Raw genomic sequence first — 24,166 nt, forward strand, 5'->3', positions numbered from 1 at the left:
CAGATGTAAATACCAATACAGAGTTGTTCTTTACGTCTGTCAGTGATGCTTTCTTTTCCCTACAGAGGTTGCTATCCACATTTTAAAGAAATAATGTTGCTGCAATTCTAATATAAATTCTTCTTCAATGCACATACCATAGTGAAGGATGAAAATCCAACTGATAAAAATAAAACTTAATGCACACTAACCTGCTCTATCTATGAACTAATAATTCATATTAAATTTTCTGGAGAAATATTTTAAATATGAAACAATGTCACAGAGATGTAAAGCAGCTAGGAATAAAATGCAACTCTTTATTAAGGGCACCCAACTGTTTAATGGACAATTTAAAAGAAATAATGCTGACAACTAAATTACTACAACCTTGACTGCGAGCAATTTGTTTTGTGTTATGCACTGAAGGAACACAATGGCAATGTTTCCAGCATCCCCACTGAGGGAAACCACCCCCTTCAAATGTCTCTAAATAGGGACTGTTTGCCCAGAAAGGGCCCTTGTACTGCAGACCTCCATGACTTCTGGGCCAAAGTCCACTGAAGAGGCTGCTTCTGCCACAGATGCCCATGACTGATGGATAAAAGGGTTGGATGCTGGGTCTCCTTGAACCATACGGATATGGAACTCTTCTGATTCCTGCCATCGGATCGATGATGGCTTCTCAAATATGACTCCCATGCCAGGCAGTCTAACCTTCCTGCTCACACCTCAGTGGGGTGATGGCTCAAAGAGGGAGGAACCATCATATGGGGCATTTCTGAGGGGTGCTTTGAAGTTATCTACAAAATCTTCCAGGTGGAACCCATCTCACAATGATTCCTATGCCTGCCACCTTAGCTGCCTCATCAGCCACGTTATGTATTAGCCAAACAGAAATTAGTGATCTTCAGCATCATCTCACTTTAGTCTCTAGCTGATTACATGACTCTGACATGGTGGGACTACAAAAAGAGTAAAACCAGTTCCTCTAATCTCTATGGAAGTGGTTCATATATGTGGCATTGTTTGATGTTCTTGGGGCAAAAGTGCCCAAGGCATAAGCATACTTCCCCATCCTATCCGTCACCCAGGACTCCTTGCTGAACAGATGAAATGCTTCTGCTGCTTTGTCGGGCAGCTCTCACTTGGGCTGCTGTTGCTACTATCAAGGAATCCAATGAAGTGCCCTTGGACCAGTGTTGCTTATTCTTGGAAAAGAAGTTTGTCTGGCTTTTTGGAGATATGGTCTAAGGAATAAGGCTGCAGCTATGCCCTCCTGGTGGACAAATTAATTACATGGCTATCAAGAGGGACTACCCAGGAAGTAGATGGTATAGAGGGATAAGCCAGCTTCAAACACCTCCTCATCCTGACAGGGAGGGTCTGAGGCCAGAAAAACAGTTTCATTATTTTCAAAATTTTCCCAAGGGGGTGTCTTCTTCAGGGGAGTCCTCTTGACTATCCGAGGTAGTGTACAAGTTGAGATAGACTGTTGGCGAGTCTTTGCCTCGTTTTACACATCCTCCTTCTGGGAACATCAGGGGGTGGAAATGGATTCTGAAGAGGACTCGGATAAAGACTGTGCAGGCTGTTTGAGACTACCATCTTTTCTCTATCCTTAGAAATCTTGATGAAGGAGATGAAGCAGACATTGCAGAGTGGAATCAACACCGTTGGAAGCTATGTTGAAGTTTTCAGTTGAGAAGCAATCATGCTCTCCATAACCCTGAAGACTGATCCATGCTCAGCCAGAAGTGGATAGATCTATCCTGGCACTGTGTCTGTCCTCGTCTAACTGGACTGAGGAAGGAATCCCAGATACAGACAGTTCAACTGGCCCCAAGGAAGAGACTGAAGCAGAAGTATCAACCAAAAAAGGACACCAAACACTTTGGTGCTGAGGATGGGACTTGGTCCTGAGACATACTTTAAGTTGAATGTGTCAATGTTGAGTGAACTGGATGGGAAATATCGAAGGTCAATGGAAGGATCCCAAATTGGCTCCAGATGCACAAGGTCTGGGTGATGTCTAGTTTCTGAAACTACCAGTTCTAAAACACATAAGAGATGAGTAATGTAGATGAGTGGCCAGCTTGATCAACCCTACAAATGGGTGGGGTGTGATCCCTATTGAGGAGAGCACAGGATAACATCCACTTCAATATTTATCTCCAGGAAGTCTTTCTCATTATGCTTTCCCAATCCATACCACTAGCAATGCTCAAAGCCCTGACAGACACACTGAAGATGGAAGGTGGTTAAGACACAAAATTAAGTAATTCCCTCTCTGAGGAGTGTCTCCTGATGGTATGTTTAGAAGATATATTCAGTATTACAATAATGGGCTTCAAAGGCAGAGACATTCTAGGAGGTTCCTTTGCTGCAGAAGTCTGGATCCATGCTGAGTACCTTTGCTGTTGAAGAAGGGTAAGCATTATTCGACGTTTGTTTCTTGAATTCACGATCACTGCTTGTGTTACCCTAGTCTTTTTCAGGTTTGCCAGAAGATGGGTCCATAAGAAGTAATTTTTTTTTTTTTTACAAATTATCTTGTTGCACTGATTGATAACAGACCTAGGTCCAAACGCCTTACATAAACAGCAGTCTGCAGTAAGGTGTTCCAGCCCAAGGATACAACACAGATATTGCAGGTGTCCTGTGGTGGAATTTTATGGCCACACTTGGCACATTTATGACATTTTTTTGCTTCTTTTTATTATTTTGCCTATTCATGACCATCAGAGTCCTATTACTTAGAAACATTGAACAAGAAGTTGTACAGCACAATAAACACTATAGATAATAATTATGACAACTATCAAAATTATGGAAACATTCACACAGAGGATTAAAGGTGTGTAGAAGACAAACCTGTTGCTTTCAACTGACTTATGATTTCTTCGTGCTGATCTTCAGGTCACTTGCTATGCATAGGTGCTGAGATGAGCCATCTTCTCCTGCATATGCTGGTATGTGTGAGAGAGGAACTTAAGGTCATCCTCATAGTCAAGGTTATCCAGCATACATAATAAAGCTCCATCTGATGCTGCTGGCTTGGCATTCTGCTGTGCGTTTTATCACCTAGTGGGTAATGTGGTTGAACAGCAACTCTGATATCAAACATTCCTGCCTCACACTGGTCTTGACTTCAAAGCTGTATTCACTGTTGCTCTCCCTAAAGATGTCACAGAAACTCTTGATGTGGGAACTATCTGCTGTGGTATGCCTTATGCTCTAAGTATATGCCAGGGAATGTCACAGTGAATACTGTCAAAGGCTTTCACAAAATCAATGAAGTTGACATACAACTATCTTTCACAACGTTGTGTTATTGATCTTATCAAGAAATCAATACTCTTGCTGAACTCTGCCTATTTTTTTCTCAACTGCTTGTCCTTAGCCTCAGACAAGCACTGTATAATGATCACAAGGACAGTCGGTGGTACATTTCATGCAACATACAATGCCTCTATCATGGACATGCAAGGTAGATGATTTGTAATAGAGGCAGCAGGAAGCATCCTGGGCTGATCATTTCAAAGAAATCAAAGCCAGCACCAACAAGTGAAGCAGACAACCAAGAAGCAGAGAGAGACGTAGATGTGAATACTGCCCCACCACAGAAAAGACAAAAAGTCAATGCCATCTGAACTCTCAAGAATGGAAAAGCTCTTGGTCTAAACTACCTGAAAGCAGAAATACTCAAGGCAGACCCTGATACATCACCCCAAAATCTCCCAGCCACTGTTTTTGATTTGTGAGAGAAAATACCAAATGACTGGAATGAAGGCATCATCATCAAAATTTCAAAAAGAGCATCAACCATCTCAAACAACTGGTTAAAAATCAGCATTCTGTCAATTCTAAGCTAAATCTTGGAAAAAATCAAGGAGCACCTAGCTGCGACCAAATCATTTGTAGGAAAGCTGAAAGTGGCAAACAGGATCTGAGGAGAGTAGGGCCCCGGGGAATTACGGGAGGGAAAATATATTAAAAGAGCTCAAAGCTTTGAGCTTTAGTAAAGCTGGATTGACTCCAACAAATGGCTTGGTATACGAGTCAGATCCGAAAGAGGATAAGGATCTATGGTTCCTCATACTCTCCTCCTGAAAATCACAAGGGGGAGAACCCCCACTTCAACCTAGTTGTTGGGTAGTAAGAGTGTGAGGCTTAGGCTCACCATGTGTTAGGAGACAGGTATGTGACAGATGAGTGCAAAAGATTAACTGACCAAAGACCTGACCTGGCTTGGTTTTGAGAGGTCTACACAGGGCAAACCACTGGAATCAGCCACTGGTCCCTATAGGTACATTCCTGAATCTGTCAGGGAAGCTATTATAAGAATGAAATAGTAGATACAGGTCTAATGCCTGGGTCCAGTCAAAGGATCAGTGAGGCATTTATAATTCTATAGTTACAGATGACTCTTCAGTCCTGAATGCCACCACCCAGCCAGTAATGGGGGACCAAAGAGACTCTTCACGTAAAATGTTTTGGCATGACTATGTTCCAGATGCCCTAATGTAGATTACGTAGTGCAGGTATCCAATGTAATGTGGTTGGCAAGGCCTTACTTCTCAGGCAGTTGACAAATTCTGCAAACTCTGACTCACTAGTATAGGGGAGCTTGTGTGGAATACGAGACTGACCCTGACCATTTACTCAGCAGAAGGGTGATGTGATAGGTCTGGTGTCTCATTATCCCTTCTTAATCCATTTCTGCAAAGGCCCAGGGGCAAGGAAAAGAACTTTCTGGTTGCTCCTGTGTTGTGCATCAACAGCCAGCATCTTTTGAGTACTAAGATGGACTTTGTGAACTTTCCTTCATCTACTACAGACTGCACTTATGTTAGCGATTCACACTGTGCTGCAATACTAGGCAATACAGATAGTGACAATGGGGGTCCTGACTTTTGAACCTCTTGACTAAAAAACGTCCTAAGGTTTCAGCACTGTAGGCAGTGAGTACAGGAATTCTTCCTCAATGAATGTTAGGAATGAGAGACAAATTCTATTCAAAGAATGAGCTGAGATGCAAAGGTGATGAGTGTGCTTTCCTGTCAAGATGAGTGACGGGAAGAAGGCTTGTGCAACCCATAACGTGGGGAAAAAAATCTAAAATATGCAAGCTCTTATCAGAAAAACAAATCTCAACAGTTACCTGCAATCAGAAGTGACCAAAAGTCACATTAAAATTTTTTCTGACAAAGTGAAAAATGGTGATGACTGGCTTAGTTTTTTAACTTAAAATGTATTCATTACATTCTTCAGGGCCTTGTGGTAACTGTGCAGCAAAACCTTGTGGTACTCCTTGCAGAAAGTCCAAATTAGCACATGTTAGGTGATACTGCTAAAAGCACAAAACACATACTACTTGGCCATCTTTTTAATAGTGGACCAAGGGCAAAATTATGCATGCAGATTTATAAGAGGCTAATTTCACTGCAACATGGGAGAAGTACACCACCACCTCTAAAAATGATCTTAATGCAACAAAATAACTGCACATTCATTAATAAACATACTGCACAAACTGGTAGAATGGAAGAAATGAACAAAATCGAATCTGGTTCTGATTGCTTTTATACTGAAGTCAAAAAGCTTGGAAGAGGACCAGACCCAAAGGAATTGCATAAAAATCATTACCAAAGTGATATCTGCTGGGAAATGTACAAATTAAGATGTTTTTGCTACCACTGAATTAGAGGAAACAAATTATTCTATAAATAATGCCCATTTCTCTTTCAATCTTCAAATTCCATCTTTGGATGATGGCAGTGACAGAAGGGCCAACTGGAAGCAAAGATAGGTGGTACTATTAAAAACATCAGTTGCCTTCAGTACAAACGGTTATACCCCACCAGTATGATGGAATTGGCTCAATGCTTGAACATTACTTTTGCAATGTGTAGGATAGCAGTTCTTCGAAACCGTGCTTTGAAGCACCCAGAACTTAACTGTACAGCTGAATAGAATTCATTTTGTATCAAATTTAACAGCAGAAAGTTTAAAATACTGATGCAAAAATACACACAGCATTGACATATGTATCTTAAACATTTTAAATTAATTTCAGGTAAAGTTTCTTGTACTGAACTGCTCAACACAGTTGACCCATACTACCAGAACTGAGGAATCCAGTGCCCAAGATTCCTGTTGTTGGCAGTATGGATATGTTAAAACTGCTGGCACCAAGAGCTAGTAACATCATGCAATGAGCGCCAAGGAAAATAGGCAAAAACGATTATGGTTCTCTTTCAGTACATGGAAACCATTCAAGCACTCAGGATTAAATGTCTTCAACGTCTGTACTGTAACATCAGACATTCTTAAAATAACTGACAGGATGACATTTGGACGGTGCAAACAATAATAAAAACAAAGTAGGACTGTGGCCATTCTCCTTAACCCATATGTGAATGATATCAATACGATTCCTCTAATCATGGAAAGAGCAATTTTTTTAACACATGATGTTAAGCACTGGTGTAAGATGATCTTACTAAAAGGGTCCACTTCTCTCTTCCAAAGTGAGAGTACAGATTTTCATTTAACACCAACACCTTCTGACATTGCAACTAAAAACATTTTGGCAAAACAAAAGCAAGTGTTATCAAATTACCTTTTTTTTTGCAAACAACCTGCTTTACAGACAAAACTGGCCTGCATTACACTACAGCACCTTAATTTACTGCAGAATGCAAATCAGCATTCATGCATGTTTATTTCTAAATTACACTATATTCTTGGCACACTGAACTTGAGTAAGTTAGCCAGCAAACCATCTTGTGGACTCTGAAAATAGAAACAGTTACGTTTCTTAAAATATGGTAATTTTAATACATACCTGAATCTAGATATACTAGTCATACTGTGCAACTTGCCCTCATACGGGTTGAAGGGGCCATGAAGTAAGACCTACAAAAAGCAGTTAAAACAGTCTTGCTTTATCAACATACACTATGCTACATTTTATTTGCAGTACTACAAAACAGAAAAAAATCTGCAGTAAGAAACATAATTACACAAAAATAAAAATACAGCAGAAAATAACTACAATACCCAAGTAGTTTATCATATCCGTGCCAGACAAACAACAATAAACTATGATTAAGCTCTTGCTTGCATTCTCCTATACCAGATATGAAAGGTACGCTACATATGGCACCTAGAAGTTAATCTTCTAAGGTTTTCCAGTAGGACATGTCAAAACATCCCTCTATTTCAAGTATGCTGTTCATAGAGACTTCACAAGATAGATGGACTGTTTTGTCAAAAATAGACACCAGAGCTGTCAAAGCAGCATCCTGGGGTGAAGTGGGGCCCCCACACCCCACCTTAATATAACATACAAACTTATCCTCTGGGGTCATGCAGCCCTGGAAAAAGTACCTCACTTTCCAAAAAAAAAAAAAAAAAATTACAGTCCTTTGATTAAAGAGGACACTAAAACGTGCAATTACCAACCCTGGGCTCTGTTTTCTTTACTTCAGCTATTCCACTTTCAGTAATGTCAGTGGAGAAAATCCACAAATGTATAATGCAGACCATGCCTTCAGCAATTATTTCTCAAAAGAGAGAAGGGTCAAAGGGCAGAGATCTGGAAAAAAAGAATCTTCCCCTCCAGATTTGAGGCTGTAAAACTGCAACTAAACAACCCTGCAAATGAAAGAGGTGGGAATGCTACTCTACTGAATGAGAACTACCTAGAAAATCAGGTATTATAAAAAGTAGCTATGCAAAGAAGAAGTTATATACTCACCATAACGTTCCATGTGTGTTGTCCATCTCTGCTTTCATTCTTACCAGGATGGGTTCGGATCCAGTCCTCAAATCCGACTCAGCCTTATATGCAAGCTCGAGGTCTTACACTAGTTCGTGACTAAACCCTACCCCAGCATACCCTAGAAACATCCCCCAGATCTTGTTTGCAGTCATAATAATAATAAGAAAAAATTACTTTTATAATATCACAGAGTGCAGTCAAGAAGGTCAGAGAACAATGATGTCCCATTGTAGCAACTCTGTCTTCCAGGAATAAAAATTGGCTGGGGAAAACGAGGGTGGAATGTAAAAATGAAGGCGGAGATGGGCAACATACATGGAACGTTATGATGAGTACATAAATTCTTTATGTGTTGTTGTGCAATCTCACCTTCATTCTTACCAGGATGGGACAGCATCCCTAGCACCATTTTTCTTAGGTGGCTCAAGGGAGAACATTCTTCAGCATCGTGGAGCCAAAATAGGCCCTGTTCCTGGAGGCCAAATCGACTCTGTAATGAGTGATAAGGGTATGAGGTTTTGCGCCCATGTCACTACAGCATAAATGGTATCAATTGGTAGTCTAGCTAGGAAGGCGGAGGAGGTTGCAATGGCTCTTGTATAGAGGGCTTTAACCTTCTGGGGGAGATCTCTGTTTTGAGATTTATGGATGTAGATTATGCAATCTTAAAGCCATTCTGATAGTGTCACTTTTGAAACTGAGGTATCTTTCTTTGAATCTGAGAAAGATATAAATAGCTGGTCAGATTTTTTGAAGTTCTTAGTCCTGTGTAAATAGAAGCGTAATTGCCTACGCACATCTAGCTGATTCAACATGTTTTCCGCCTTATTCTCGTAATTCGAGTAAAATACCTGAAGCTCTATAGATTGGTTCAAATTAGATTCTGAACAAACGTTTAGTAAAAAGGAAGGGTTTTGTTCTTAAGGATACTCTGTCATTGTGGAAAAACAAATGGGGGGGGCTTTATTGACGAGGCTTGTAGCTCTGACACCCTTCTGGCACCAAAAGAATAGTTTTCCATGTCAAAAACTTGAGTTCGCAAGATGATGCTGGGTCAAAAGGGGGAAAATTAAACGAGATAGGACAAAATTTAAGTCCCATGGTGTTGGGGGGGGGGGTCTCTGATAGGTCTTAGCAAAAAAGTACCTTTTAGGAACGCTTTGTGCAGCTTATGAGACATTACCTTGAGACCGGATTCATGGATATGGAAATTAGAAATCACTGCTAATGGACTCTTATGGTAGCTGTAACTGCACCCTCGTCGAATAATTTTGCTAGAAACTCGAGAACGGAAGTGACTGGGACAGTAAAGGAGCCAATATGATTATGGGAAGCCCATAAAGATAATTTTTTCCATTTGCTTCTATATATCTTTCTTGTTGACACCTTATGAGAAGATATTAGTATATGTTTAACAGATGGAAAGGTTAGGAAACCTGGCTATGGTTGGAATTGGAGCAGCCAAGCTGTCAATTTGAGGGTTTGAAGGGAAGGGTGGAGCATTCCTGATGGATGAGTCAAAAGATCTGGAACTGGGTGCAGAATCCAAGGCTCCTCCCGAAGATGAGGCCAGAGGAAGGAGAACCAGATCTGACGAGGCCAGTATGGGGCGATGAGAATGAAGTCCCTTCCCAAACAATTGGCTTTCTGAAGAACTTTGGGTGTCAAGGGAAAGGGAGGAAAAGAGTAGAGGAGACTAGAGGGCCAATTGCGGCCAAGTACATCCCTTGATGACTCCCCCGGTGGGGAGATAAGTGCTAAGTAGCCGCTGCATTTGGCATTCATGGATGTTACAAAGAGGTCACAGTTAGGCTGGCCCCACTCGCAGAAAATCTTTTCCGCCACTTCCTGTTTAGGGACAACTCATGAGGCATAAGAATTGCTCTGCTGAGCCTGTCCACTATCATGTTGGATTTCCCAGGGATATGCACTGCTATCAGAAAACATTGGGAGGAGGTCGCCCATTGACATACTCGCAGGGTCTCTCAACAAAGGGGGTAAGATCTGGTTCTACCTTGTTTAGGTACCATATCACTGACATGTTGTCTGTCTGTATTGCAATAGTCCCCAGTGGAAGAGAGTCCTGGAATGCTTGCAACGCTAGAAGCAGTGCTCTCATCTCTAGGACATTAATGTGCAAATGTGCCTCGTGATCTTGCCAGGTGCCTTGGACAGTCTTTCCCAGATAATAATGCCCCCCATTCTGAGAAGCATCTGTGGTCACTATGGCCGATGGTTGAGGAAAAACAAATGGTCGACCTAGTGACACCTAAGTGGAGTAAACTCACCAATGAAGGTCTTTCCTGCAAGCTTCTGTTATTATTTTGTGGGACATTGGTAATTTCTGCATCGACCACTGAGTGGACAGTAGCCACTGGAGAATTCTCATAGGTTCATAGGTTGGTACTAGGCTATCAGCCCTAGGGCCTATACAAGCCTAGCCATAACAATTCCCTGGCTATTTCTTCCCACATTATTTACTTTCCTGGACCCCTGTCTAGCAGGGCGACTGACGTGATCCCTGGGGTGAATTTCCTTTCTCCCATCCAAACGTCAAGGTTCCTCTTGAAGATGTCCAAAGAGGCACTCTGCTTGACATGTATGGGCAATCTATTCCAGAGTCTGGGGAGTCTCTGGGTCAGGAACCTATCCCTCCAGCATGTTTTGTTTATTGTGATGACAAGGTTTAGATCCCTGGAGCGTGTAGCTCTGAGGGATTGGATTTCTTTAAGTGTAGCATGTCCAACAGCTCTGGGTTTGACATGGCCTTGTATGTTAAGCAGAGATCGCCTCTGAGTAGACGATATGCGACAGAGTATAGCTGGAGTTTTTAAGGCGGTCAGCGTAGGGCATCTGCTTTAGGCCTGTGATTCTTTTAGTGAGGTATTTCTGAGGCCTTTCCAGTTGTTGCAGATGTCTTGAGAGGTACATACCAAATGGGGCGTTGTATTCTATAATGGGTCTAATGAGGGATGAGTACAGTGGGACAATGACCTCCTTTTTCTGGATGAAAAGCCCTTTGTGATGAGGTGTGCCACATAGAAGGATTTCCTGACTGTTGTGGCGATGTGGTTATCGAAGGTGAGACCACTGTCCACCTGTGTCCCTAAGTCTCTTATCACACTTTCTGTGTTTAGTGTACTGCCACCTATATGGTAATTCATGGATACATGTTTTTTCCCAAAGGGGATAACAATACATTTCTTGGCATTGAGCTTGAGCCCATGGCTCTGGCACCAAGCATCTGTTTCTGTAAGGCCCTTTTGTAGAGTATCCACATCATTTGGGGATTCAATAATGGCTCCCAGTTTGCAGTCATCTGCAAACTTTGTTAGCCAGAGTCCCTTAGTGTTGACCTGTACTTCAGAGAAGTAGATGCCAAACAAGAGCGGCACCAGGACTGAACCCTGAGGTACTCCACTTGTCACTTGTCTGGAGCTGGATTTGGAGTCGGCTACTTTTACAGTGTGGGTTCTATCAGTAAGCCATTTAGCAACCCATTGGGTGACATAGGGATTAATACCCAACTTAGTAAGTTTATCTATGATTCCAGAGTGGGGGATGGTGTCAAAGGCCTTGGCAAGGTCTAGATAGGCTGTGTGGACCACCTTACCCTTGTCCATGGCTCTGGAGACTGATTCAAAGTCAATCAGGTTCAGGAGACAAGATCGGCCTTTCACAAACCCAAAATGGGTGGGGTCCAGTGTTTGAAGGTTGCCAATGTCTTTGTTTATAAGTTCCATGATAATACGCTCCATGGCCTTGCAGATAAGGCTTGTCAGACTGATGGGACGGTAGTTTCCGGGATCCAAGGTGGATCCCCCCTTGTGGATTGGGATAACTGTAGCTCTGCGCCATTCAGTGGGCACGAAACCTGAGGTGAGGCTATGATTAAACATGACACTTAGGTGAGGTGCCAGTTCATACTGTAGTTCATGTAGTACACAGCCCGGGATGTCGTCTGGTCCCATTACACGTGCTAATGGGACCAGAGTTATTGCTGCTGCCTTTTCTCCAGCTTAAAAATAGATCCTTGTTTTGCTGAACTATTATCCAAAGGTTATACTTTTATACCTAACCAACATATGGACTTGGTGGAGAGTATTAAAGATCTGAAACTATTTGTCAGGAAACTTAATTTGAATTTATTACTAGGGAACTCTGAACATACTACTTCTGTTTATTATATTCCTAGTGATTATAACCCCACCTTGCACCCAGCCCTTCAATTATTTGAAGCCATCATGGAGTTAGACCTTAGGAATTTAGCTAAGAAAGACAACAATTTATTTTTCAATAAAAACAATAGTCGGCCTAATATTACTCAAGACGAAAATGCTTTTCTCAAATTGTTCAAAACATTAAATGTGAGGGCGATTAAACCTGACAAGGGATGGGGGCTTACCCTTTTTGACCTTTATGATTATACCAACAGGGTCTCTACCATGTTAGATAAAGAAACCTACCAAAAAGTGAGTGTTAATGAATTTAATACAGCATACAGCCATATTAAAAGCTATTTCAGTGACTTTTTTATTGAAGGCTATCGACATAGACATGTATAACTATATAAAAACTGAATGGCCTAAAATACCTGTTTTTTTCGCTACGCCAAAAATACATAAAAATTTACAAAATCCCCCTTTTAGACCACTAATTGATGGAAGGAATTCCATCACATATGCGAGTGCAAAAGTAGTAGACAATATTTTAAAAAAATACTTGGTTAAAGAAACACAAATTTGCAAAGACTCGTGGGCTTTCTTAGGTAAAATTAATGGATTAGAATATAATGAGGAATATAATTTCCTCACAATAGATGTGGTGGATTTATATACCTCAATCCCACATGATGAAGGCCTCAAATGGGTAAACATCTTTCTGGTCAAAAAAGGAGCTTCTAGTAGCGAAGTGTATCTAGTAACATCTTTACTAGACATAATTTTAACTAATAACTATTTTCTGTTTAACAACGAGTTATATTTGCAGAAATGTGGAGTGGCTATGGGGTCCCCAGTAGGCGCTAGTTTTGCAAACATAGTAATGGCATACTGGGAGGGTTGCTTCATTTTGAACAAAGAACAATTTACATCTAACTTAAAATATTACACACGCTTTTTGGATGACATTTTCATCTGCCTTCATGGTAACAAAGATACAGCAACTGAATTGGTTAACTATCTGAATGGCACCACTAACTTCCTTAAATTTACATTTGACTTCCAGGATACTATTACTAATTATTTAGACATCACCTTAGTTAAAGATAAAGAAAATAAACAATTTGTTGCCAAAATACATAGGAAAGATACATATTGCAATTCCTTTTTGCACTATACGAGTTTACATCCCCATTCTCAGAAAAAAGCTATTGTAAAGGGTCAAGCAATTAGAGCAGCTCGTATGGTTACACGAGATGATGACTTTATTCAGGAATGTAAATTACTGGAAGGCATGTTTAACCATAGAGGATACCCTAAGACGTTCCTCAAAAATATATTTGATGAAGTTAGTATAAAGAGAGAAAATGGTGTTATAATTCCTCTCTTGAGGGAAAGAAATCATATAAGTAGTCTTGAAGAAACAGTAACCACTCAACTACATAGGGACATGAATTTTAGTATAGATACTAGTCTTACTGAAAATAATGAGAGTAACTCGAATAAGGATGATTTAACCATCAGTATCAAAAAGGATTTAAGTATTAGATACATTATGACATTTAGTCTCGAAAGTAATATTATAAGAAACATTCTGTACAAAAATTGGACTACACTTTTATATGATAAAAGGTGTTCTACAATTTTTGGTAACTTACCTAAGGTAACCTTTAGGAAAGGTAAAAATCTTAAATTATTATTAGAAAGTAGATCTACAACAAATAAAGAGAAAGAAAAGGGGACTTTTGGTTGTGGAAGCTGCAATTACTGTAAATATATTAAGACAGGCAGCATGCACACAATAAACAACAGGATATACGAGCTCAACCACAAATTGAATTGTAATTCTAAACTGGTGGTGTATTGTGCATTGTGTTTAAACTGTACAAGTTTCTATATAGGGAAGACGGAAAGGAGGCTCCGTGATAGAATCTATGAACACACCAATGCTATTTCTAAAATGAAGATTGAAAATGCCTTGGTAAAACATATTTCATCCTTTCCAGATCATAACTTTAAATTTGTAGGATTAGACCAAGTGCAACCTGACAGTAGAAGGGGCCCCTTTAACTTACTCTTAGAAGAACGCAAACTATCCTGGCAATTAAGAACCAATGCTTTCCTAGAGCCAGGACTGAATGAGCAATGTAATATCTCATGTCTCTTAAAGCTCAGAAGCTTGAATAGATAAATGTAGACAACTGTTTTTATTCTACCCTATTTTATTTTATAATTTTTTCTTGGTTTTGAAAATTTTCATAGAATAATCAACATAGGATGAATTGTTACTAGTATCTGTTTTTTAGAATTTAGGATTATTGTTATATATATTAGATTGTTGGAGCATATATACATAAAATTTATTCTTGTAAATACATGCTTTTAATAATAAGGGCTGTAGATTAGGGTTTTATAATATGAGTGTAAAATATATACTCCTTTAATGCTGCACCCAACAACCAATTGAGTTGGCTAGTTAATTGGTTGATTGAGGAAGAATTTGTATAAATAGTATTGACTGAGATATGTATTTTATCTGAAGAAGTCATCCTAATGCGAATGACGAAAAGCGCTTAATTAAACTTGGTTGAGTTGAGTATCCTTTGCCTGGAGTTCTTTTGGATTTTTTAATCTGGTTCTACCTTGTTTAGGTACCATATCACTGACATGTTGTCTGTCTGTATTGCAATAGTCCCCAGTGGAAGAGAGTCCTGGAATATTTGCAACGCTAGAAGCAGTGCTCTCATCTCTAGGACATTAATGTGCAAATGCGCCTCGTGATCTTGCCAGGTGCCTTGGACAGTCTTTCCCAGATAATAATGCCCCCCATTCTGAGAAGCATCTGTGGTCACTATGGCCGATGGTTGGGGAAAAACAAATGGTCGACCTAGTGACACCTGAGTGGAGTAAACTCACCAATGAAGGTCTTTCCTGCAAGCTTCTGTTATTATTTTGTGGGACATTGGTAATTTCTGCATCGACCACTGAGTGGACAGTAGCCACTGGAGAATTCTCACGCGTAGACGTGCTAATGGGACCAGAGTTATTGCTGCTGCCATGGCCCCCAGGACTTGATCTCGCTTGAGCTTTTTCCTTTGTGAGAAGAATTAAGGTCTGGCGTCGAAGAACTTGGACTCTTTCTGGAGGAAGTCTGGCCATCATAATTGTTGAATCCAATTCTCCTCCTATAAATACTATATATGCTGAGAAGGCAGCAAAGCAGATTTCTCATAGTTTATTGTAATTTCTAGTCAACAGCAGAGCTGCAAGGTGGTGTGTCTTGCTTCTATTAGTAGATGCTCAGTGGTGGTGGTTAGGAGCCAGTTGTCTAAGTATGGAAACATCCGGAATCCTAGGCGTCTCAAGTGAGCCATGACTACTGCCATACATTTGGTGAACACTCTGGGGGCTGTAGTGAGCCCAAAGGGCAGAGATCGAAACTGGTAGTGACTGGCTCCCAGCCAAAAGCGCAGGTGTGTCTTGAACTGCCTGTCCATTTTTATGTGGTAGTATGCATCCTGGAGATCTATCAAGCACATCCAATTGTCTTGTCCCAGAAAAGGGAGCATTGACTGCAGTGTTACCATCTGGAACTTGGACTTTCTTACTGATCTGTTTAGATTGCGGAGATCCAAAATTGCTCTCCAGTCCCCTGTCTTCTTTGGAACTAAAAAGAATCTTGAGTAAGTTCCGGATCATATTTGGTCTGCGGGGACTGTTTGGATGACTCTTTTGTCTAGCAATTTTCGAATTTCTAGACCTGCCTGATCATTGACTGGGTGTAACATCTGGAATCTTTTTATGATTGGGGAGGGAAAAGAAAATGGGATGGAGTATCCTCTGGATATGATGTTTTGTACCCATTTGCCTTTTAATTGTTGCCAGGTTTCTGGGTACAAAGATAAGCCACCCCTGACTGCCTCCAGAGGTGGACAGATGGGCTTCCTTTCAGAAGTGCTGGAAGGACTTACCAAAGAAAGATTCTCTGTCGTCCTGATTCTGCAGACCCCCTCTACCATGTGATTGGTGTTTTCCATTACAACTTCTCCCTCTGCCCCTGGGGGAAGATTCACCACGTGTGTCCTGGAAAGCTCTCAAAGATTTTTGAAACCACATTTTTCCACTTCCTTTCTGACCTTTGGGATATGGTCTGGTGGGTAAGGAATAACGGACTCCTACGGCAGACAGAGTCTTTCCTTCCTGTTCACATCTTCTGGTTAGTGTGTCTTTAACTTTGGGCACGAAGAGAAATGAGCCATCGAACGGGGCATTCACAAAGTTAGATGTAAAAGGCTCAGCTAAGTCACACAAGCACATCCAGGAAGGTCTCCTTAAGGAAATTCCTGAACCCGCTGCTCTACTCGCTCCATCTGCTGCATAAGAGATCAGCCTCATGGAGGAGTTGACGACTGAATTTAAGGTAGAGAGCTGAAAGGAGACTATCTGCAACCCCATCAGCTACCGAACCTTGGACAGCATCTCCTAGCTCTTTCAGGAGGTATCTCTGTAATCTTGTAAAATGGGTAAGGTAATTCAGTGATCTGAGAGCAAAAGTCACTAAAGTAAAAACACACTTTCCATATCTATCTATCATATGAGACTCTCTGTTCGGTTAATGAACAGAAGAAAATGTCTCTGAGAATATGTCTCTGAGAATTCCTTCTTGGTGGCTGCCGCTACCACCATAGCATCTACTAGGACTTCTTTGGTCAGGAAAGTTTTGTCAGTTGGGGATGTAATAAACTTATTTGGCCTCCTAGGAACAGGTTCCACTGAATCTGGAGACTCCCACATCTTTCAAGAAACTAGGTCTATCAGTTCGTCGAAAGGTGGATGCACCCAAGTGGAGGAAGATTGAGATCCAAAGGCCTTCAGCAGTACGGACTCCTCTGCTGAAGGGTTTGTAGGCTTCCAGTCACCTCTCTGTTTAAGTATTTCTAGAATGTCTCTACAGAAGACATCATCAGGAGGTGACCGTGGGGACCCCTCAACTTCATCGAGGTCCGTATCAGAAGTGATGGACTCCTGTGGGTAATCTAAATGTTTCCTCTTACATAACCTCTTCCAAGGGACCTCCTCAGAGGTGTACTCTGGAGAAGTTTCAGAAGGGTGGGGGTGGGGGGGGTGCTCTGTGGGACATCCTGAGGCCTAGGATCTCTGCGTCTTTGTGGAAGCAAGGATGCAAAGGCAGACACCAGTGCTTTAGGGGAAAGAACATCTGGAGATGGCAGTGGAATTGTCTGTGGAGACAGTACATTCCTCATTACCTTAAAGGCCCCCGTTCCTGATCCGAGGAAATCCTGGATCCAAAGAACCAGAGGGAATTTCCAGAACCAAGGACGATGGGCCCGAGGCTGAAGTATGAGCTGAGCTCACCCGAGCCGATACCCAGAGAGGCAAGATCGGATCTGACTCGCCTACCCGGACCCAACTGGACAGCGTCTGCGCCTACACTCCTCGAGTTCTGATGGAGTTGAGGACGTCGGAGCAATTGTCGGGTCTCGGCTCCAAAGTTTCCACCGGTAACAGCTCCGGACATTCTGACTTCAAAGAGAATGGATCGGAGGAGGAATTGGAGCAGATGGAGAGTATGCAGTCGGATCCGAATCCCTCGGGGTTAGATACAATAATAATTTGGCCAGTGCCGGAGTCCTTAATAGCCTTTGTACCACTTGATCCACATCGTCAGACAAGCTCCTGGAAGACTGAGTCAAGGGGGCTGGAGATTTAGAAGGCTGCAGAATGGGTGACCTGAAAGTCGGAGGGAATGGCTCCAAGACTGGGGACTGACTCCAGATTTCAAATTCATTTGGCGCTGAAACCGATGGTGTCAGGGCCGATGACTTTTTGGATATTGTGATCTTCGGATCCGGAGATGAAATTTTTGCCATTTTTTTTTTTAGATGGCTCCAGTGGGGGCTGTAGAAGATCATCTCTTCCCTGCTTTGTCAGATTTTGAGGAAGGAGACTTTTGTGATTTACAAGAACCCGGGCCCTCTTGAATAGCCTCTGAGAAGGGGGTCTAACAATCCTCTCAATATAAGCTTGTTTTTCTTTTCCAGGAGAGCTCTATACTTAAAAGAATGGCAAATAGAGCAAGACTCCTGGAGATGGACAGCTCCCCAGACAATACACAGATTGCATGGCTCAGTCAATGATATTTTTGTCCACAATTCTTGCATTTCTTAAAGCCAGACTGTTTTGAATCCTTGGAAGACATTTTTGAAGGAAAAAATGTATTTATGAAATTTTTTTTTTTTTAACAACAAATACTAAAAAAAAAAAAAAAAATTTTCAAAAGGGAAGGGAGAAAGCTCTAACTAAAAAGGGCTAAGGGGACACGGTTCTCTAATTTAAACAAACTGTCTGTCATAAAAACAGGATTTTAAGTAAAGGAGCGGCCCTAGGTCAACTGGTGCCCTAGGCAAAAGGGCTCCACGGCGCCCCCCACCACATTGCCTGGTGCCCCCATCCTGGTCTACCTATACCAAATAAATACTGGAAAAGCGCCCCTGCTAGACCGGCGGCCGCCTAGTTGGCCTATGCCTAAGGCCGGCTAAAGAGATAGGAGAGAAAGAGTCCTCTAACTTAAATGGGCTAAAGAAGTTTACAGAAAGCCGGGAGAGGGAAAATAAGGCCCAGCGAAAGACAGTGGCTAACCATCAGACAAAAGAGGCAGAGTATACTATATAGTACAGCACACTACAACTATGTAAACCTAGTATAACAAATACAGCAATGACTTAAACAGTGAGAGGTAAATAAAGATTATACTTAGCCAGAGCTAGCAGAACAAGCACATGATCTTGTTTGGCGGCAAACGAGATCTGGGAGACGTTCCTAGAGCATACTGGGATATGGTTTATCCGCAAGCTAGTGGAAGACCTCGAGCTTGCATATAAGGCTGAGTCGGATCAGATCCAAACCCATCCTGTTAAAAATGAAGGCGAGACTGGACAACGCACAACATTTTTCAGGTTGTCTTGACTAGTGTGGAACCCCTGCCACAATCAGAAGCATGTGTCAAATCAAAAGGAAGTTGGATTCTAATATCTGTTACCTCTATTGCCACCTTTATCTACATATTTTCACCATTCACTCAGTCTAACCATATACATACTCTCATCACTTCTATTACCCTCACTTACTGTATCTTCCTTAGCTAAGATATTTCTAAATGGTGCATCTTTTAAACAAAACTTATGTTAATCACAATCTAAACTGTAATATATATATATATATATATATATATATATATATATATATATATATATATACATATTTTTTATTGACAATTTAAATTTTAGAAGTCTGTAAATACAATGAATATTTTTGTATATATTATAATTTTTTATACTTTTATTACTCTCATTAACTGTATTATTAACATGTGGAGCTTTTCTCCCCAGGCCTCTGCTGAAAAAGGGCCATCAGCTCAGACAGACTAACCCAGTCAACAAATGCAAAATAAAATAAATAATAATAAAGCACTTCATTAAGGACAGGTCTTTTGTAAACTGTCTAAGGTTTAGCAGAAAAGGGTACAAATCCTAAGCTATTGTGTTTATCAAGTGTGTCAGCAGAAAAAGAAAAGGTTTTAACAGAACACAGAAAATCATCAAAGCCTATCATCTAAGCCATACTGCTGAATATATTAATTTATTTGTTCAGCAGTATGGCTTAGATGATAGGCTTTGATGATTTTCTATTTTGCATTTGTTGACTGGGTTAGTCTGTCTGAGCTGATAGCCCTTTAGATAAGAGGTCTATAACAATGGGGGATACTGACTACAACATATTTATGAAAATACTACAAAAAGGATGGAGAAAATTCTGGATCATGTAGCATGAGAAGGGGTGGTCTATGGAATTAAAAAGGAGAAGTAAAAAATGTTAACTAGACAAAATAGTAGAGATAAAGAAGTCTGAAATGTGACACAGCTACTAAAGTGAATGAAAGCAGTGTCGGAGATTTTAGAGGCATGTGGTACAGGAGGAAAATGTTAATGTACTAAAGAAATGTTATAAAAACTCATATACATGTTATGATAAATGGATGATAAAATTATTATGAGTAAAACAGTGATGTCCTAGAAGTTGTGTTTTTATTTGTATTAGTAATGAATGCAGTAGTACACACTTATGCACAAAATGAGCCGGCAAAATGGAAGGGAAAGATATCACCAATATGTATGACATATACAGATAATTTCAGTTTTAATAATGAAAAAGAAGTGATGGACAAGTGATGTCGTAATAAGGACTGAAAGCTAGGTTACAATTAAATAAAATGAAGTGCAAGGGATTTGGTGAGATAAAATATATATTATTTCACAAGAGGAAATAAAGATTTTGGGAGTGAAATTTGTGGAGTATGGCACTGTAACAAGTCAGAGAGAAAAAAAACAAAACAATTGTTGGCTTGCTGGAAACCTTTGTATTCATCACTTAAGAAGTATGCCTTTTCTGATGAATTAGGAAAACTAACATATCTGAAGGAATATGCTTCCCACTTAAATGGAGAGTTAGATTTATTTATTTTTTTAGTTTAATATGCAACTCAAGACCAAATCCGGTGAGTAGGAGATAATTTATAATAAAATAGGTGGTTTGAATTTAAGACAAAAAATCCAGTTGTGCATTTAACATCTATGCAATTATTCTGGGTAAAGAGAAAGTTAAAAAAAGAGAGAGAAAAATAAGAAATGATGGGTAAGATGGGAATATGGAAAGTATAAAAATGCAAAGGACAAAAAAAAAACAGGATCGAAACAAGAATGAGAATAAAATGAAATTATTATTATTAAAATGAAAATGAAAGGGAAGGTCTACAAGAGGGTAGTGAGACCAGCTATGTTGTATGGGTTGGAGACGATGGCATTGACAAAAAGGCAGGAGTCAGTGCTGGAAGTGGCAGAGTTAAAGATGTTAAGATTTGCACTGGGTGTGACAAGGACGGACAGGATTAGGAATCAGTATATTAGAGGGTCAGCCCAGGTTGGACGGTTTGGAGACAAAGTCAGAGAGGTAAGATTGCGTTGTTTTGGACATGTGCTGAGGAGGGATGCTGGGTATATTGGGAAAAGGATGCTAAGGATGGAGATGCCAGGTAAGAGGAAAAGAAGAAGGCCTAAGATAAGGTTTATGGACGTGGTGAGAGAGGACATGCAGGCGGTTGGTGTGACTGAGCAAGATGCAGAGGACAGGAAGAAATGGAAACAGATGATCCGCTGTGGCAAACCCTAACGGGAACAACCGAAAGAGAAGAATAAAATGAAATTATGGAATTTAAAGTAAGTGATGTTGATAGGAAAAGAAAATAATGGCATAGTATAGTTGTGCAATTTATGTGCACACCCATGGAAGAAATTAGAAATTAAAGAGGCAATAAAAGACAGAAGTAGAAAAGTTTGAATATTTTTATGAATCACAGTATTTTTTGCAGAGAGTTTTATTAGATAAGTTAACAGTGAAATGGAATATGAAATGTAAAGAAATGGAGGAAAGAAACTATGCTGATTGCAATGAAGAAATAAAACATTTTTTGGATTATAAGAGGAAAAAATATTTGAGAAAAGTTTAAAAATGAATATAGTTAGAAAGGATTTAAACATATAAACATATATTAATTATGGGATGAATGATAAAATAAAGACGTGACAGTCAAATAGGATAAAGTGTTATTTGCAGCAATATGGGTGATTTGATCAAGATGATGTCGAGATTTGTTATACAACAAGAAAAAGGCAAAGGATGATATATTAGCTAAAATAAGAAGATGGTTATGGAAGAAAGGGTGGAGGATACAGGGTAACTATAAATCAGGAATGAAAGGAATACATTTGTTTAGCTTATTTTGCATAGATAAGTAATTTTAAACATGAATGTTAAAATTGACAGGGTAAATAAATACATTTGTTTTGGTTATGGTATAAAATGAATGAATGTGTTAAAAAAGCAACCCCTACTCTTTTGAAAAAGACTGAAGCATTGTTTCCTTGTTACTGCATTGGATGTGGTGGGGGAAGACAAGCCTCCCACAACTCCCATTAATTCGAACACAGTCAGTCAGGGGACTGAAAGCTTATTTTTTTCAGTTTCCCTCTTAATTCAGTAATGGACTCTACCACACTTGCAGGCATCTCAGTTTATTCACAACAGCTTCTCCTGAACTAAACCATTCTGTCTGTATACTAAACTAGAAGATTAATAGGGTGGTTTGAGTACGAACTCAAAAAAAAAAAAAAAAAAAAAAAAAACTTTTTTTTTATATGGAGATGGTATTAGTGCAGGATATACGAGATGAGCTATGCCTCTCTGAATGACAAAACATGCAAGCCATTCCTTGTCTGTTAACGTTTTCCTGGCTCACCTACATTTTGTTGTAGCATATTAATTCAAGTTTCTTTTCTGTTATTCTTTTCAAATTACTGTTTATTTTGCAACAGTCTCCTAGACTGTGCAAACTGGTGGTGCACTTCGTGTTTTTTCTTTACCCACTTTTCTCCACTGCAGTGCAAATGTGTAGTTGGCATCTATAAGTTAGGGGGTGTGGGGTGTGCAACAGTTTGCATGATGCAAAAAGTTATGTGAAACCTTAAAAATAATAAATTGGCAGCTAAACAAGAGGATATTGTCAGATAGGCAAACCTTCAATGAGAAGTAACTAGCCTCTTTCTTAAATGTCCAAAAGGTTAGCACCTGAATTAGAGAGGCTGAGAAAGGGTCTTTCTTTTGCTGAGCAGTCTAAATAGAAAACATTTTCTATTTTCATTATAAATCTTTGTAGTAGAGGGTCTTTCTGAAGCAGTAAGCAAGTTGATCACATTGGAAGTGAACAAAAGGGCACTTCCCATAAGAGGAAGTAGAGAAACCATGTGGTCAAATTAAGGGACTGAATACCAGGTGAGGTTGTCAGGACAGGTAAGAGAGCAGAAGATGCTGAGGAAAGAGAAGGAGGTCAACTCTTCAGATAAGGCCATAGCAAAGGGAACCAAATCAGGTTGGGCCACAAAAAGTCTACACTAAAACCTTGGCTTTACACATTCTAGCCTTCGGGAGAAATTTGGCTATGAGCAGGAATGGAGGAAATTCATATAAGCATCCTGAGGGCCAAACATGAAAGAACACATTCCTTGGGGATTCTCCCTCCTGTAGACAGTGGAGAAAATACTGTTGCATGTGCTGTTTAATGATGAAGCAAAATATCACAACAGAGTCTCCCACACTTCAAGAACCTTGAATGCTACTGAAAATATTTCCTTTGGTCTCCCCTGAAAACAGGCCACCAACCTAATGGGCCTAGTCTAATCAACAAAGGATAAATAAAACTAAAAAAACACTTGAGAGACCTCTTATGTGAAAGCAAGATTTTTCTGCTCAACCTGTTCACAATCACTCTGGAAGTCCCCTGTTTCAGTATTACTATGAAAAAGTGATGTGATATAATGACCATTTGCCTTCATTGCTTCTCTGCATAGGGCTAAAATCAGGTTTCTCCTTACTTGTTTACCTACAAAAACCACTATCATGTTTGTCTGAGTGAATGGATACTGCACTTTGGGACAGTAAGTCCTGGAATACCTGCAAAACTGAGGAGGACTGCTCTTACCTCCAAGACACTGGGTGTGTGTTTTGTTATCTTGTGGAGTCCACGTCCCATAGACCATGTCTGGTTAATGCCCCCCCCCCAAGGAACACATCCATCGCTGTCATGGTGGTGGAAACAGGTTGGACAAAAGGGGTTTCCATATACAGACTGCATGGATTTGCACACCATAACAGGTGTCTGATGCAAATGTTTGAATACCATATTGTAGGTGCCATGGGCTGAGTTGCTTGACTCCACTGTGTCTTCAAAGTCCACTGGAAAGCCCTCATGTTGAGTCTGGCATGTGGGACAGTTTGCATTGAAGTGGCCAGAAGACCTAGCACCTTAGGAACAGTAGGTGGACTACCAGTCTGAATTTTTGATAGACATACAATTGCCTAAGCAATGGTGGATATCCTGCTTGGTAGCAATCTGGCTTTCTGGCTCACTTTATCCAAATAGCAGCCAATAAAGATTATGGACTGTGAAGGATCCATATGAGACCTTGCTAGACTGACAGTGATACTCAAAGATAGGCAAAGGTAGAATAAATATTGCTTTGCTGTGACAAGTCATTCTGTAGAAGATGCTGTGAAAAGCCATGCATCTGGTAAACACCTGAGAGGCTGCAGTGTCAGCAAATGGCAG

At 40.3% G+C, this 24,166-nt stretch overlaps 1 protein-coding gene across 1 annotated transcript in view; it reads right to left on the minus strand.

Moving 5' to 3' along the window:
* TDRD9 (tudor domain containing 9) overlaps positions 1–24,166 on the minus strand; it is a 2,841,455-nt gene that overhangs the window by 1,015,919 nt on the left and 1,801,370 nt on the right. The window contains exon 30 of the mRNA XM_044074496.1: positions 6,830–6,900. Within this exon, the coding sequence (XP_043930431.1) occupies positions 6,830–6,900 (71 nt within the window). The remainder of the gene's footprint in view (positions 1–6,829; positions 6,901–24,166) is intronic.

This window comes from Protopterus annectens, chromosome 6.part0, assembly GCF_019279795.1.
Source record: "Protopterus annectens isolate FY-2018-M chromosome 6.part0, PAN1.0, whole genome shotgun sequence".
Lineage (NCBI taxonomy): Eukaryota > Metazoa > Chordata > Ceratodontiformes > Protopteridae > Protopterus > Protopterus annectens.